The sequence below is a fragment of the Dryobates pubescens genome, chromosome 30 (assembly GCF_014839835.1).
Source record: "Dryobates pubescens isolate bDryPub1 chromosome 30, bDryPub1.pri, whole genome shotgun sequence".
In the NCBI taxonomy this organism is placed as follows: domain Eukaryota; kingdom Metazoa; phylum Chordata; class Aves; order Piciformes; family Picidae; genus Dryobates; species Dryobates pubescens.
In genome coordinates this window covers 8503817-8520552 of record NC_071641.1, presented here as the reverse complement: position 1 = coordinate 8520552, position 16736 = coordinate 8503817, and the positions used below count along the sequence as shown (strand labels likewise).

The following is a 16736-nucleotide window of genomic DNA, read 5'->3' as shown; positions in this document are numbered from 1 at the left end:
GTGCTGGCTCCAGTTCTGGGCTCTGCAGTTCAAGACAGAGAGGAACTACTGGAGAGAGTCCAGGGGAGATGCTGAGGGGCCTGGAGCATCTCTGTGAGGAAGAAAGGCTGAGCCCTGGGGCTGTTGAGCCTGGAGAAGAGCAGCCTGAGAGGGGATCTGATTCAAGCTCAAGGGTGGGGGGGCAAGAGGATGGGGCCAGACCCTTTTCAGTGGTGTCCAGTTACAGTTCAAGGAGCAGTAGGCACAAAGTGGGACACAGAAGGCTCCATCAGAGCAGGAGAAAAAAAATCCTTTAATATAAGTGTGCTGGAGGAGCCTTGGAGCAGGCTGTGGAGTCTCCTTCTCTGGAGAGATTCCAACCCCAGCTGGCCATTGTGATCCTGGGCAAGCTGCTGTGGGTGCCCCTGCTTTAGCACAAGGGTTGGACTGGATGATCTCCAGAGATCTCTTCCAACCCCCACCCTGCTGGGATTCTGTGCTTTCAGAGAGGTTTTCACATGAGCCCATGAGTGAAGCTTGGTAGGCTGCTGCTGCTGCCAGCTGGATTGTCTCCTGCCATCCCCCTGTGCCAGGGAATGTAGACTTGTGGCATTAAAGACCAACAAAACAACAACTCAGTGGATGCAAAATTGAACAGTAGATTAAAAGAGAATCATGCAGGCTGGAAAACACCTTGAAGAATATAACATCATAGAATGGTTTGGGTTGGAAGGGACCTCCAAAGGTCATTGAGTCCAAGCCCCCTTGCAGTCAGCAGGGACATCCTCCACTAGAGCAGGTTGCATCAGAACCTTGTTGAGCCTTACCTTGAATAGCTCCAGGGATGGGGCCTCAGCTGGTGTCCCTGGGCAACCTGTTCCATTGTTCCACCACCCTCGTGGTGCAGAACTTCTTCCTAGCATCCAATCTGAATCTGCTCTTCTCTAGTTTGAAGCCACTGCCCCTGGTCCTATCACCACAGGTCTTTGTAAGCAGTCCCTCTGCAGCCTTCTTGTAAGCCTGCTTCAGATTCTGGAAGGCTGCTTTGTGGTCTCCCTGGAGCCTTCTCTTCTCCAGCCTGAACACCCCCAGCTCCCTCAGCCCATAGGAGAGATGCTCCAGCCCCCTGCTCATCTTGGTAGCCCTCCTCTGCACCCACTCCATCAGGTCCATGTCCTTCCTGTGTGGAGGGCACCAGAGCTGGCCTCGGCACTCCAGCTGAGGCCTCACCAGAGCAGTGTTGCAGAATCACCTCTCTGCATCTGCTGGCCAAGCTGCTTTTGATGCAGCCACCTGGTTGTGTAGTTGGCAGCTGGCTGTCCATAAATCTTTACAGGGTCACCAGCAGCTCACCAGGATGGGCATCTGTACTCCACTCAGTAAGTTCAAACTGTGCAGTAACCCACAGGGGGTTGCTGGCACCCTCATGCTGGACAGATCTCTACTACAGGCAGCTCAAGTGTGTGATACCTATTGATACAAATGTTCTTTGTTGGCCCCTCAATATAAGAAGGATATTGAAACACTTCAATGTGTCCAGAGAAGGGCAACAAAGCTGGGGAGGGGTCTGGAGCACAGCCCTGTGAGGAGAGGCTGAGGGAGCTGGGGTTGCTTAGCCTGCAGAAGAGGAGGCTCAGGGGAGACCTTCTTGCAGTCTACAACTCCCTGAAGGGAGGTTGTAGCCAGGTGGGGGTTGGTTTCTTCTCCCAGGCAACCAGCACCAGAACAAGAGGACACAGGCTCAAGCTGTGCCAGGGGAGGTTTAGGCTGGATGTTAGGAAGAAGTTCTTCCCAGCAAGAGAGATTGGCTATTGGGATGTGCTGCCCAGGGAGATGGTGGAGTCCCTATCCCTGGAGGTGTTTAGGAAGAGACTGGATGGGGTGCTTGGTGCCATGGTTTAGTTGATTAGATGGTGCTGGGGGATAGGTTGGACTCGATGATCTCTGTGGTCTCTTCCAATCTGGTCTGGTCTATCCTATCCTATCCTGCCCTATCCTATCCTATCCTGCCCTATCCTATCCTATCCTGCCCTATCCTATCCTGCCCTATCCTATCCTGCCCTATCCTATCCTGCCCTATCCTATCCTGCCCTATCCTATCCTGCCCTATCCTATCCTATCCTACCCTATCCTATCCTGCCCTATCCTATCCTGCCCTATCCTATCCTATCCTATCCTACCCTATCCTATCCTACCCTATCCTATCCTATCCCATTCCATCCTCTCCTCCCCACCCCAGGCTGCTGGGGCGAAATCGCGACCCTGCAAAGGAGAGGCGGTGGTGGAAACAACCTGGCCGTGGCGAGGCAGGGAAAGAACCAGCCAGAGAGAGAGAGAGAGAGAGGGAGAAATTAGCCTGGAGTTTAATTCATTGTTTCCAAAAGAGCAGTTAATGGATTATGACAAATGTCCTGCCGCTCTCCCTTAGTCCTGTGTTAAATGGAAATGGAAAGTCAATTGTCCTAAATGGATTTTAAACGACTGACCTCCTGTCTCTGTGTGTGTGTGAGTGTGGTTTGCTTTCCCTCCCCCCACTTTCCCCTCAGTGGTGTTTTTGCTCTGGAGGTAGCTTGGTCATCCAGTTGTTTGGTGGTGTTTTTTTTCTCCCCTCTGGATGCATCTGAATTATTTCTTCTTCTTCTTCTTCTTCTTCTCCTCCTTTCTCCACCTCGGGATTTTCAGCTCCTCGCCGAGGGTGATGAAGGGAGTGGGCTCCTTTCTTCCTTGCCAGCTCTGTGGAGATGTTATCACAGGGCTGGAAGATATTTGCTGTGTTCCTGCAGGCTGCAGTTGCCTGGAGTTGAGAATCGCAGCTTCTTGCTGGGGGAAGAGAGGAGGAGGGAAAGCTCAGAGCTCTTAGGTGTAAAGAAGGAGGCTCGTGATGTGACTTGACTTGCCGGTGGCATGCCCGGGAACAACAGGTTGAGCAGTAGCATCCCACTGCCTCTTTGTGTTCTGTCAGACCTGCACAACTTGGGTTTGATCTTCAGGGGTGAAATGGCTGGGAACAGGTTTCCCTTGCTGGCTGCTCAGTGTTGGCCACAGCATCGTCTCGAGCCGGTCACAGAAGGGTAAGGGCTGGAAGGGAGCTCTGAAAGCCACTGAGTCCAACAACCCTGCCAGAGCAGGATCACCTGGAGCAGGACACATAGGGACACATCCAGGTGGGCCTTGAAAGCCTCCAGAGATGGAGACTCTACAACCCCTCTGGGGACCCTGTCCCAGTGTTCTGTCACCCTCCCAGGGAAAGAATTCTTCCTCCTGTTCACATGGAACTTCCTATGCCTCAACTTCCACCCAGTGCCCCTTGTGCTGGCATTGGGCATCCTCCAGCAGAGCCTGGCTCCAGCCTCTGGGCACTCACCCTGCACATCTTTATCAGCAGGAGTGAGGCCACCCCCCGTGGTTTATATAGAGGCTCCATAGGCCTCTATAGAGGCTCCCACAGGCTCTATAGATGCTTCAAATTGGCTCAATATGGGCTTAGGCCACTATAGAGGCTCCCACAGGCTCTACAGAGGTGCCTTAGGCTTCTGTAGAGGCTCCACAGGCCTCTAGAGAGGCTCCAATGGTCAGTATAGAGGTTCCTTAGGGCTCCATAGAGACTCCCAAGGGCTCTAGAGAGGCTCCATAGGCCTCTATAGAGGAAACCATGGTCTATATAGAGACTCCATCAGCCTCTATAGAGGCTGTCATGGTCTACATAGAGGCTCCAAGGGTCAATATAGAGGCTCCAAGGGTCAATATAGAGGCTCCATAGACCTCTATAGAGGCTCCAAGGGTCAATATAGAGGCTCCATAGACCTCTATAGAGGCTCCAAGGGTCAATATAGAGGCTCCATAGACCTCTATAGAGGCTCCAATGGTCAATAGAGAGGCTCCATAGGCCTCTGTAGAAGACTCCCATGGGCTCTTCTGAGGCTCCTTAGACCTCTGTAGAGGCAACCAAAGTCTATCTAGAGGCTCCATCAGCCTCTCTAGAGGCTGCATAGGCCTCTGTATGGGCTTCCAAGGTCTACATAGAGGCTCCAACAGTCAATGTAGAGGCTCCATAGAGCCTCCAATGGTCCTCTTAAAAGCCCCATCCTGACCCTCTGTGTCCCCGGCAGGGCTGGAGTACAGCGAGGTGCTGCCCGACTCCTTCCCCTCGGCGGCGGCGGAGACCCTGCCCCACTTCCTGCTGGAGCCGCAGGACGCCTACATCGTGAAGAACAAGCCCGTGGAGCTGGTGTGCCGCGCCAACCCCGCCACCCAGATCTACTTCAAGTGCAACGGCGAGTGGGTCAACCAGAACGACCACCTCACCAAGGAGAGCCTGGATGAGCTCACCGGTGAGCAGACACCCGCCCCGGCCAGCCCGCGGCCTGCCCTGCCCCTCGCTTCTCTGCCAGGTGCTGCCCTCCCTCCTTCCCTGCTTGCCTGCTTGCTTCCCTGCCTGCTTGCTTCCCTCTCTCCCTCCCTGCTTGCCTGCTTGCTTCCCTCCCTCCCTCCCTGCTTGCTTGTTTCCCTCCCTGCTTGCTTGTTTCCCTCCCTGCCTGCTTGCTTGTTTCCCTCCCTGCCTGCTTGCCTCCCTCCCTCCCTGCCTGCTTGCCTCCCTCCCTCCCTGCCTGCTTGCCTCCCTCCCTCCCTCCCTGCTTGTTTGCTTCCCTCCCTGCCTGCTTGCTTCCCTCCCTCCCTCCCTGCTTAATTCCCTCCCTGCCTGCATGCTTCCCTCCCTCCCACCCTGCCTGCTTGCTTCCTTCCCTCCCACCCTGCCTGCTTGCTTCCTTCCCTCATTCCCTGCTTGCTTGTATTCCTCCTTCCCTCCCTCCTTGCCTGCTTATATTCCTCCCTCCCTTCCTTCTTGCTTGCTTCCCTCCCTCCCTTCTTGCTTGCTTCCATCCCTCCCTCCCTCCCTCCCTGCTTGCTTGCTTCCCTCCCTCCCTCCCTCTCTCCTTGCCTTGCCTCCCTACCTCCCTGCCTGCCTGCTTGCTTCCCTCCCTCCCTCTCTGCTTGCTTGCTTCCCTCCCTCTCTCCCTGCTTCCCTCCCTCCCTCCCTGCCTGCTTGCTTCCCTCCCTCCCTCCCTGCCTGCTTGCTTCCCTCCCTCCCTCCCTGCCTGCTTGCTTCCCTCCCTCCCTCCCTGCCTGCTTGCTTCCCTCCCTCTCTCCCTGCCTGCTTCCCTCCCTCCCTGCCTGCTTGCTTCCCTCCCTCCCTCCCTGCTTGCTTCCCTCCCTCCCTCCCTGCTTGCTTCCCTCCCTCCCTCCCTGCTTGCTTGTATTCCTCCTTCCCTCCCTGCTTGCTTGCTTCCCTCCTCCCTCCTTGCTTACTTCCCTCCCTCCCTGCTTCCCTCCCTTCTCTCCCCCACATGGACCAACAGCTTTCTTTGGTTCATTTCTGTCGTTCATCTCCTGAGGTCCCTTTTGTGTTTTTCACCTCCTTGGTCTGGACACAGCTTGGTTCATAGAATCATGGAATGGTTTGGGTTGGAAGGGACTTCCAAAGGTCAGCTACTCCAATCCCTTCTGCAGTCAGCAGGGACATCCTCCACTAGAGCAGGCTGCTCAGAACCTCGTTGAGCCTCACCTTGAATCCCCTCCAGGGATGGGGCCTCCCTCCCTGTGCAACCTGTTCCAGTGTTCCACCACCCTCATGGTGCAGAACTTGTTCCTAACATCCAATCTAAACCTGCTCTTCACTAGTTTGAAGCCATTTCCCCTCATCCTGCCACTGCAGGTACTTGTAAGCAGTCCCTCTGCAGCCTTCTTGTAGCCCCCTTCAGGTACTGGCAGGCTGCTATTAGGTCTCCCTGGAGCCTCCTCTTCTCTAGGCTGAACACCCCCAGCTCCTTCAGCCTGTCCTTGTATCAGAGGTGCTCCAAGCCCCTGATCATTTTCATGGCCTTTCTCTGGCCCCACTCCATCAGATCCATGTCCTTCCTGTGCTGTGGGCCCCAGAGCTGGACACAGTACTCCAGGTGAGGTCTCAGCAAAGCAGAGTGGCAGAATCACCTCTCCCACCCTGCTGGCCAGGCTGCTTTTGATTCAGCCCAGGATGCCATTTGCCTTCTGGGCTTCAAATGCACATTGTTGGCTCATGTTCAGCTTCCCATCCACCAGCACTCCCAAGTCCTTTTCTGCAGGGCTGCTCTCAAGTTCATTATCCCCCAGCCTGGATTGATATCTAGGATTGCCCCAACTTAGGTTCCAGGCCACAGATGGAGGCATGATGCTGGTAAGAGTCATCATACCCTGTAGAAGCTTGGGGAAAGCAGCCTGGCTGCTTGCACACTCACCCTTTGGCAGGGCTCTGGGGTTGTTAAGTGGAATTAAAAGTGATTAAAACAGGGAAATGCTTCCCTGCAAAATGCTTCATCAACACAGAGGAGTCATCAGCACAAGGGCTGGCGAAGGCTGGCAGCTTCCTCAGGTTCACAAGGGGATTAGGTGCTTAATGGGCAGTGAGAACATGTGAAGGTAGGATTTGAAATGCCTTTTAATGGCAGATGAGCTCTTCCCTGCCTCAGGACAAGGCAGCCTCTGGCTGCCTGAAACTGGGGGCAAGAAAAGGGGGTGAGGCATCTTAGGAGGTGTCTGCTTCCGTGGGACTTGGGCTCTGCAGAGTTGGTTGCCCTCTGATTTGAAATGTCTTGGCATGAGGCCAAGGTGTGGGGATGGGATATATCCTGGAATGGAGTAGGTTGGCTGCGTGTGGGATGCTTCAGCTCAGCTCCCACCTTTTTTTTGCACCAGTTCTGCTCCCTGTGCCCTGAGAAGGAAAGGAGGAAACAAGTCACATTTCCCATGGCAGGTCTGTTCTCTACAAATCATAGAATCAACAAGGGGTGGAAAAGACCTCGAAGATCATCAAGTCCAACCTGTCACCCAACACCTCAGGACTGCTAAACCATGGCACCAAGTGCCACGTCCAATCCCCTCTTGAACACCTCCAGGGACGGGGACTCCACCACCTCCCTGGGCAGCACATCCCAATGGCTAACAACTTCCTCCTCACCTCCAGCCTAAACCTCCCCTGGCTTGAGACTGTGTCCTCTTGTTCTGGTGCTGGTTGCCTGGGAGAAGAGACCAACCCCCACCTGGCTACAACCTCCCTTCAGGGAGTTGTAGACAGCAAGAAGGTCTCCCCTGAGCCTCCTCTTCTCTACGCTAAACAGTCCCTCAGCCTGTGGCATTCCTCACCTCTGGAGGGCTTTAAGCCAAGGCAGCCTTTTGAACTGCTTCATTGTTGGCCCCAGAAGGTGGCTGGACTCAGTGGAGAGGCTTTGTCAGCCCAGAGGAGCACAAGCACTTCTACAGAGTCTCCCCTAAGTCCCATTTTGCCCTCTTCCAGTATCTTCTTAGCTCTTCATCCAGTGTTAGCCTTGAGCTGGTCCTCGCTTGGGTGTGTCTCTGAGCCTGCTCTGCAAGGAGAAGATCTTTTCTTTGCCCTGTGGCTTTTTGAGCCCTTCCTAAACCTGCTCCATCTGTTCCTGGGGTGTTTTTCTCCCAGTGATCTCTTTGTGAAGCAATGCTCTAGAAGGGGGAGGGTTGGACGAGGTGACCTTCGAGGTTCCCTTCCAACCTGATGCCTTTTATGATTCCATGAATGCCCAAAAATGTCCAGGCAGGCAGTCCCCTTGCTTCTCCAGAGCTTCCCCCCCCTGCCCCTCTTTTGGGCTGCATCTCCACCTCCTAGCTCTCATGAAGGCTAGATTTGAAACCTTCACTGCTCTAGGTCAAAGTCAATGCCATTGAGTGGCAGAACAGCCTTTGCCAAGGGGTTGTTAGTTTATTTATAACATGTGGCCACTCTGGGTCAAGCCAAAGGGTTGTGTGCTCTGCCTGTGGCAGTGGTGGATGCTTAGGGGAAGAGCATTGAACTGGGACAAGGATGGAGTGGTGGACCCTGCTCCCAGCAGTCTGTGGTTAGGGACTCTCTGGTCCAGCAGTGATACCTTAGCAGCATCGTCCAGCCCTGGATGAATTTCCCCTCTCCTAATGCTGTCAGGACTCATAGAATCATGGAATGGTTTGGGTTGGAAGGAACCTTAAAGGTCATCTATTTCCCCCTGCCATGGGCCAGGTTGCTCAAGGCCTCAGCCAACCTGGCCTTGAACACCTCTAAGGAGAAGGCATCCACAACCCTCCTGGGCAACCTGTTCCAGTGTCTCACCACCCTCACTGGAGAGAATTTCTTCCTAGTCTCCTGTCTAAAGCTGCTCTCCTCAAGCTTCAAGCCTCTTGACTCAGATCTCCTCCAGATCACCCCACTATCCCATACCTGGGAGTGCCATGGCTTAGTGATGTGCAGTGTGGGGAAAGCTCTAACTTTCTGGCCCCACCACACCTGCCACCTCCTGGGTGACTACTTCTTCTGCCTCACACAACTCCTGAGTGAGACAGGATGGAGAAAACCTAGCAGAAAGGGAGCAGAAAGTCTGTCCCACAGCCAAATCCCCCAGCCTGCAGAAGGTGTGCCAGCAATCTGGGTGAGGAAGCAAGGCACAGCTCCTTCACCCAGGCTTCCAAAAGGTGGGGTTGCTGCTGTCAGTGAGCAGCCCCAACAGTGCCTTCAGTGTGGAGGTGATGCTGTGGAGGTGAAACTCCACCAGCAAGGAGGGGGGAAAAAAAGCCCACAACCCAATACACAACCAAGGAGCTGGAAGGAGAATGGTTTCATGTGCTCAAACCCAAATGTGCATTGCTTAAAGGGGGAGGTGGGCAGAGGGGAAGGAGCTGGCCAGGAAGCCCTGGGTCGACACCGTGAAGGTGTTGGTGGCTTTTGAAGTGTCCTGGGTTAAAAGCATGGAAAGAAAGGGACCTTGAAAAGTCATTTTGGTGTTTTTTTCATTTGAAGATGACGTGTCTTGAATGAGCTGGGCTTGGTAATGCTCTGCCTGCCTCTGATCCAAGACATTTCATGTGGAAGAAAGCAAAAATAGGCCAAGTCAGAGAGGAGAATTCAGCTGGCTGAGGAGGGGCTGTCTGTAGGAGTTGGCTGTGTTTGGGTGCCTGCAAGCCTCTTAAATTGTCTCTCCTGTGAGTCAGGAGCTCAGGCTGCAGTTTTAGGTAGCCTTTGCTTTCAGGAATGACAGAGAGAAGGCAGTAGCAGGATGCTCCTCACTTTTAAAGGGCTGCTCAACCCACCCCCACCAGGGCTTTTCAGAGAGATGAGATGATTGAGCCTTAGCAGTGTGCTCTCGCAGCCCAGAAGGCCAGCAGCATCCTGGGCTGCATTGAAAGCAGCCCGGCCAGTAGGTCCAGAGAGGTGATTCTGCCACTCTGCTCTGGTGAGACCTCACCTGGAGTACTGTGTCTACCTCTGGGGCCCTCAACAGAAGGGCATGGAGCTGCTGGAGTGGGTCCAGAGGGGAGGCCACAAAGATGATCAGAGGATTGGAGCACCTCTGCTGTGAAGACAGGCTGGGAGAGTTGGGGCTGTTCAGCCTGGAGAGGAAGAAGGCTCCAGGGAGAGAAGACCTTATAGCAGCCTTTCAGTACCTGAAGGGGACCTACAAGAAAGCTGGGGAGGGACTGTACCCAGTGCTAGGCCAAGGGGGAATCACAGAATCAATAAGGTTGGAAAAGACCTCAGAGACCATCAAGTCCAACCTGCCACCCAACACCTCATGACTACTAAACCATGGCACCAAGTGCCACATCCAAACCCCTCTTGAACACCTCCAGGGATGGGGACTCCACCACCTCCCTGGGCAGCACCTCCCAATGGCTAACAACTCTCTCTGGGAAGAACTTTCTCCTCACCTCTAGCCTAAACCTCCCCTGGCACAGCTTGAGACTGTATCCTCTTGTTCTGGTGCTGCTTGCCTGGGAGAAGAGACCAACCCCCTCCTGGTTTGAAACTAGAGCAGGGTAGATCTAAGTTGCACATTAGGAAGAAGCTCTTCACAATGAGGGCAGTGAAATACTGGAAGAGGTTGCCCAGGGAGGCAGTGGTGGACCCCATCCCTATAGCCATACAAGGGCCAGCTTGGTGGGGCCCTAAGCAACCTGATCTAGTTGGAGATGCCCCTGCTGACTGCAGGGGTGTTGGACCAAATGACTTTTGAGGGGGCCCCTTCCGACCTGAGGCATTCCATGGTCGGAGCTAGCCCCATCCTAGGACCTTCTAAAAACCCTGGGTTTTCCCCACAAGTACTTGTCCCAGATGCCTCCTCTGTTGGCTTTGTGTGGTTTCCCTTAATAGTGGCAAAATAAATAGTGCTTCCTCGGTGCCTGCTTGTCAGCCCTTCCCGGGAAGGCGGCCGGGAGGTGGTGATTTGCTCCTCGCAGCGCCGGGGGCCAGCTCGCAGAATTACAGCTGCGGAGCACCCGGTGCCAGGAACTCGAGGCCTTGGCAGGGATAGAAGCTGCAAAAGAAAATGAAAGGGCAAGGATTGCTGAGAAGCAGGAAAAACAAGCCCCACGTTCCTCCTGCCCTCTGCCACGGCCACGCCAGGAGGTTGTTGATGCCGCAGTGTGGGCAGCAGGGTGAGGGAGGTGATTCTGCCCCTCTGCTCCACTCTGGTGAGACCCCACCTGGGGCACTGTGTCCAGGTCTGGAGCCCCTAGTACAGGAAGGATCTGGAGGTGCTGGAAGGTATCCACAGAGGGACCACAAGGATGGGCAAGAGGGCTGGAGCTCCTCTGCTATAGAGACAGACTGAGAGAGTTGGGGCTGTTCAGTCTGGAGAAGAGAAGGCTCCAAGGAGACCTTCTTGTAGCATTCCAGTATCTGAAGAGGGCTACAAGAAAGCTGGGGAGGGACTTTTGAGGGTGTCAGGGAGGGATAGGACTAGGGGGAGTGGAGCAAAACTAGCAATGGGTAGACTGAGATTGGATATCAGGAAGAAGTTGTTCCCCATGAGGGTGGTGAGAGCCTGGCCCAGGTTGCCCAGGGAGGTGGTAGAAGCCTCCTGCCTGGAGGTGTTTGCAGCCAGGCTGGAGGTGGCTGTGAGCAACCTGCTGTGGTGTGAGGTGTCCCTGGGCATGGCAGGGGGGTTGCAACTGGCTGCTCCTTGGGGTCCCTTCCATCCTTCACTATAATTCCATGATGGTGGTGTCAGCTCTCAAGGAAACAGCCTCTTGTGTACCAAACTCAGGTTGCCTGCGAGCCGCCTTCCAACCTCCCGCCTCCTGCACCCAGCAGCCCTCTTGGGGTGCTGCCTCAGTTTCCCCCCTCCCTTTATTCCTCTCGGCCTGCCCAGCTGACGCCGTGGCTGTGTCCTCTTGCAGGGATGCTGGTGAGGGAGGTGCAGATCGAGGTGTCCCGGCAGCAGGTGGAGGAGCTCTTCGGCTTGGAAGATTACTGGTGCCAGTGCGTGGCCTGGAGCTCCGCGGGCACCACCAAGAGCCGCCGGGCGTATGTCCGCATCGCCTGTAAGTACCCAGCGCTCCCTGGCGCCCCCCTGTGGTGGTTTTTAGGCTATGCCTTTAAAATCTTGGGTGATTTTTTTTTTCCCCCACAGCTCTCGAGCAGAAAGTAGTAAAATGTCAATAAAGGTTACACTGTTGGGTGTGAAAAAAGGAAAATCAAGATCACTGTAAGCTGACTGCAGCGCTACAGGCTGGGGTCAGAGTGGCTGGAGAGCAGCCAGGCAGAGAGGGACCTGGGGGTGCTGGTTGATAGCAGGCTGAACATGAGCCAGAGTGTGCCCAGGTGGCCAAGAAGGCCAAGGGCATCCTGGCCTGGATCAGGAACAGTGTGGCCAGCAGGAGCAGAGAGGTCATTGTGCCCCTGGACTCAGCACTGGTTAGGCCACACCTTGAGTCCTGTGTCCAGTTCTGGACTCCTTTGTTTAAGAAGGACATTGAGAGACTTGAAGGTGTCCAGAGAAGGGCAACAAGGCTGGGGAGGGGTCTGGATCACAGCCCTGTGAGGAGAGGCTGAGGGAGCTGGGGTTGCTCAGCCTGCAGAAGTAGAGGCTCAGAGGAGGCCTTCTTGCTCTCTTCAACTCCCTGAATGGAGGTTGTAGCCAGGTGGGGGTTGGTCTCTTCTCCCAGGCACCCAGCACCAGAACAAGAGGACACAGTTTCAGACTGTGCCAGGGGAGGTTTAGACTGGATGTTAGGAAGAAATTCTTCAGAGAGAGAGTGATTTGCCATTGGAATGTGCTGCCCAGGGAAGTGGTGGAGTCACCATCCCTGGAGGTGCTTAGGAAGAGACTGGGTAGGCACTTGGTGCCATGGTTTAGTTGATTAGATGGTGCTGGGTGATAGGTTGGACTTGATGATCTCAAAGGTCTCTTCCAACCTGGTTAATTCTATGATTCTATTCTAATCCCATTGGAGGTGCTCCAGCACTTCAGTGTCCTTCTGGTTGTGGTGCAGCCTCACCAGTGCCAAGTACAGGGGCATCATCACTTCCCTACTCCTGCTGATCCAGACCAGGGTGCTGTTGGCCACCTTGGCCAGCTGGGCACACTGCTGGCTCATCTTCAGCTGGGTGCTGATCACCACCCCCAGGTCCTTTCCTGCTGGGCACTTTCCAGCCACTCTCCCCCAGGCCTGGAGCATTGCATGGAGTTGTTGTGACCCAAACTGCACGACCCAGCACGTAGAATTGTTCAGGTTGGAAGCGACCTTAAAGATCACCCAGTTCCAACCCCCATGCCGTGGGTCCTAGGCCCTCCTTCTGCTAGACCAGGTTTCTCTGAGCCCCATCCAACCACCCCAACCTGCTGTGGCACTAGCTGGGTTAATGCTGCATTGCCCAGCAGCGTGCTCAGCTCTTTCTGCTGCTTTATGATGGTTAATAATCCGACGGTGAGCACCTTGCACGCCTCGCCTGAATCAGCGACTCCGCGTCCCTGGAGTCCCTGCTGTCGTGTGTCACTGGGCCAGAGCTGCTGTTTGTGGGTGTCAGCCTCATTAAGGGTGAGTTAATCAGGCTCTCACCCAGCTGAATGTGCTCTCTTAGCAAATGAGATGGCAAAGTTGAAGGAGAACTGCCCGGCTTCCCCAGCCGTAAACAGCTTGTGGCTGTTGCAGGGCTCAAAGCGGAGGTGGCTGCCAAAGGACTTCATCTCAACAGGGAGACTGTTCTGAGGCACAGGGCTGCCTGTTTGGCCCCAGCCAAGGGTCTGGCATTTTCTGGGTGGTGAGCAGATGAGCAAGAGCTGGCTGTTCTGCACAAGTGGAATCCCAGCCATAAGAGGGCTACGTGCTGTAGCAGAGGGCTGCAGCACCATCTAGTGATGCTCTTTGCTCCTTTCAAGGCTCTGGAATGGGATCCTGCTGTGTCCCCCACGTCCTTGTGGGATCTGCTGGGCTCCTCCTCCTTCCCTAAAGCAGTGGTCAGCCCGGTGCTGACGGAGCCTGGCTTTTCAGCAGCAGCCATTCCCCGTGGCAGCCCTGGAGAGTGATGGTTGGGTTTCCAGCCTGTCTGGAGACGTGGCTCAACAGGAGCCAAGTGGGGCAGAGCCCAGCAACGAGCCCCTGAAGGCCTGAAATTTGGGGGTTTGCTTTGGCACCAACGTGGGCACTGAGCTGTTGTGCACCACCACCCCTCCGACAAAGAATAGCCCTGGTGCAGAGTCCAGAGAGGGAAAGAAACAGGAGGGTGAGGGAAAGAAACAGGAGGGTTGAAGAAGCAGCAGTTAAGCTGAGCTTTAGCCCCAAGACTAGAAGGACAGGAGGGAGTGGAAGCTTGCAAGCACGTGGATGAGGAAAGGGGTCATCTGTGAGCACCACGTGCTGTCCCAGATCCATCCTGGGAAAGATGCTGCTTCAGTTCCTTCCTCCCAGGGCACAGAATCATTGACTGGTTTGGGCTGGAAAGAACATTAAAGGTCATCAAGTCCAACCCCCACTGCAGTCAGCAGGGACATCTGCAACTAGAGCAGGCTGCTCAGACCTCCAAACAACCTGACCTGGAATGCTGCCAGGGGTGGGGCTTCTGCCACTTCTCTGGGCAACCTGGGCCAGGGTCTCACCAACCTCAATGTCAAACGTTGCCTCCTTCTCTCCAGTCTCAATCTCCTCCTCTCAGTTTCAACCATCTCCCCTTGTCCTCTTCAAAAGTCTGTCTGTCAAAAGGCCCTGCTCAAAAGTCTGTCCCCAGCTTGTTGATTGGCCCCTTTAAGTACTCAGAGGCCACAAAAAGGTCTCCCTGGACCCTTTTCTTCTCCAGGCTGAACAACTGCAACTGTCTCAGCCTGGCCTCACAGCAGAGGGCTTCCAGCATTGCCGTGGCCTCCTCTGCCCCTGCTCCAACAGGTCCATGTCTGTTCTGTGCTGAGGACTCCAGAGCTGGCCCCAGCACTGCAGGTGGGGTCTCAGCAGAGCAGAGGGGCAGAATCCCCTCCCTCCCCCTGCTGCCCACACTGCTGGGGATCAGCCCTGGGCAAGGCTGGCTCTGGGCTGGGGAGCACACAGTGCCAGCTCATGTCCAGCTTTTCCCCCACCAGCATCCCCCAAGTCCTTCCCCATGTTTTGCTCTAGCTGTGCTATGCCAGGGGGATTTCTCTGTTTGTGGGGTTCTGGTGCCAAGGTGATGCTCTCTGCCCACCAAAGTTCTTTTTGCAGCAGGCTTGGTAACCCCTGGGGTTTTCCTTTCCCTCCCAGACCTACGGAAGAACTTTGACCAGGAGCCGCTGGGCAAGGAGGTCCCACTGGAGCACGAGGTCCTGCTGCAGTGCCGCCCGCCTGAGGGGGTGCCCCAAGCTGAGGTGAGCAGCTCAAAGGGCCTGGGGGGGTGTCCCCACCCCTCCTGAGGAGAGATGGGGCACGTCCTTGCTGATGGATGGCCTCGTGCTGAGACGGCCACCTTCCATTACTCAGCAGAAGCGTGTCTGTGGGGCAGTGGATTTGCTGTTCTGACACCTAGCCACAGGTGCAGCCTCAGCACCTGCTCAAGCCACCTCTGCCCCTGCTTTCTGGTCTGCCTTTAACCCATTAGGGGAAAGATCTAACAAGGAGACACCCGAGGGGAGCAGTCAGAAGTGAGAGCCAAGGGCTGGGCAAGGTGATGCAGATAGGTTTCTAGCACAGTAGTGATGCTTTCCCTGTCCACAGCTCTGTGAGCCCCCAGGAGCTGCGTGCTGCTGGTGACCATGATGTCCCATCCTTGGCCAAAACAGCAGTGATGTACCCTGGTCAGGCCTGGTTAGGCCCAGATTTTGAGAAGAAAGAGAGTCAGAGGCAGTGCCAGGCAGTCAGTGGTTGTGGTGCTGAGGACATCAGTGGTGTTGGTGATGAAGGTGGGGAGGGCTTTGGGGCAGGTGCTAGGCTGGTCTGAGGGGTAGTGAATTCAGCCCCTCTAAACTGATGTTTCTCCTTGGTCATGCCTGCAGCCATGATCAGTGATGATATTGGCTCACACCCTTCCCAAGCAGCCTAGAGAAGCAGTTGAGTCACAGGATCACAGGATGTGAGGGCTTGGAAGGGACCTCCAGAGATCATAGAGTCCAACCCCCTGCCAGAGCAGGACCATAGAGTGCAGGTCACACAGGAACACATCCAGATGGGGCTGGAAAGTCTCCAGAGAAGGAAACTCCACAGCCTCTCTGGGCAGCCTGTTCCAGAGCTCTGTCACCCTCACAGTGAAGAAGTTCCTCCTCAGGTTGAGGTGGAACCTCCTGTGCTGTGGTTTCTATCCATTGCGCTTGTCCTACCCCAGGGTGCAGGTGAGCAGAGCCTGTGCCCTCCCTCTTGACCCCCAGCCCTCAGATACTTTTAAATAGTAATTAAATCCCCTCTCAGTCTTCTTTCCAGACTGAACAACCCCAGGGCTCTCAGCCTCTCCTCACAGGGCAGTGCTCCAGACCCTTCATCATCCTTGTAGCCCTCTGTTGGACTCTCTCCCTGTCCCTCTTGGACTGGGGAGTCCTAGCTCAGCTTTGGGGCCTGTGGAGACCCTCCTGGTGGGGGGCACAGGTGGGACAGGCATTGCCACTGGAAGCTGTGGCAAGCTTCTTCCTGGCCGAGCGTTCGGTTCTGGTTCAGCTTCATCCCCATCCTCACCCAGTCCCTTCCTTCGCTTTGCCAGGTGGAGTGGCTGAGGAACGAGGACGTCATCGATCCCACCCAGGACACCAACTTCCTGATCACCATCGATCACAACCTCATTATCAAGCAGGCTCGCCTCCTGGACACTGCCAACTACACCTGCATGGCCAAGAACATCGTGGCCAAGCGCCGCAGCACCACGGCGGCCGTCATCGTCTACGGTACTGGCCCTTGCCCCTGGGGAGGGCACCCTTGCTGCTGGCCATACCCCCCAGCTGAGAGGAGAGAGAGGCACATCCTGGGAGTGGTAGGAAAAGATAGGATAGGATAGAATAGGGATAGGGATAGGAATAGGATAGCAATAGGGTGGGAATAGGATAGGAATAGAATAGGATAGAATAGAATTAACCAAGTTGGAAAAGACCTTTGAGATCATCAAGTCCAACCTATCACCCAGCACCATCTAATCAACTAAACCATGGCACCAAGCACCCCAGCCAGTCTCCTCCTAAACACCTCCAGGGATGGGGGCTCCACCACCTCCCTGGGCAGCACATTCCAATGGCCAATCTCTCTATGAAGAACTTCTTCCTAACATCCAGCCTGAGCCTCCCCTGGCACAGCTTGAGACTGTGTCCTCTTGTTCTGGTGCTGAGTGCCTGGGAGAAGAGACCAACCCCCACCTGGCTACAACCTCCCTTCAGGGAGTTGGAGACAGCAATTAGGTCTCCCCTGAGCCTCCTCTTCTCCAGGCTAAGCAACCCCAGCTCACTCAGCCTCTCCTCATAGGGCTTGTGCTCCAGACCCCTCACCACCCAGGGCATTCATAGAAT

The 16736-nt window shown here is 55.2% G+C and overlaps 1 protein-coding gene across 1 annotated transcript in view; it reads left to right on the top strand.

Moving 5' to 3' along the window:
* Positions 1-16736, top strand: part of UNC5B (unc-5 netrin receptor B) — a 92612-nt gene that overhangs the window by 59726 nt on the left and 16150 nt on the right. Inside the window, exons 2-5 of the mRNA XM_054174751.1 lie at positions 4089-4310; positions 11191-11334; positions 14521-14624; positions 15944-16124. Of these exons, the coding sequence (XP_054030726.1) occupies positions 4089-4310; positions 11191-11334; positions 14521-14624; positions 15944-16124 (651 nt within the window). The remainder of the gene's footprint in view (positions 1-4088; positions 4311-11190; positions 11335-14520; positions 14625-15943; positions 16125-16736) is intronic.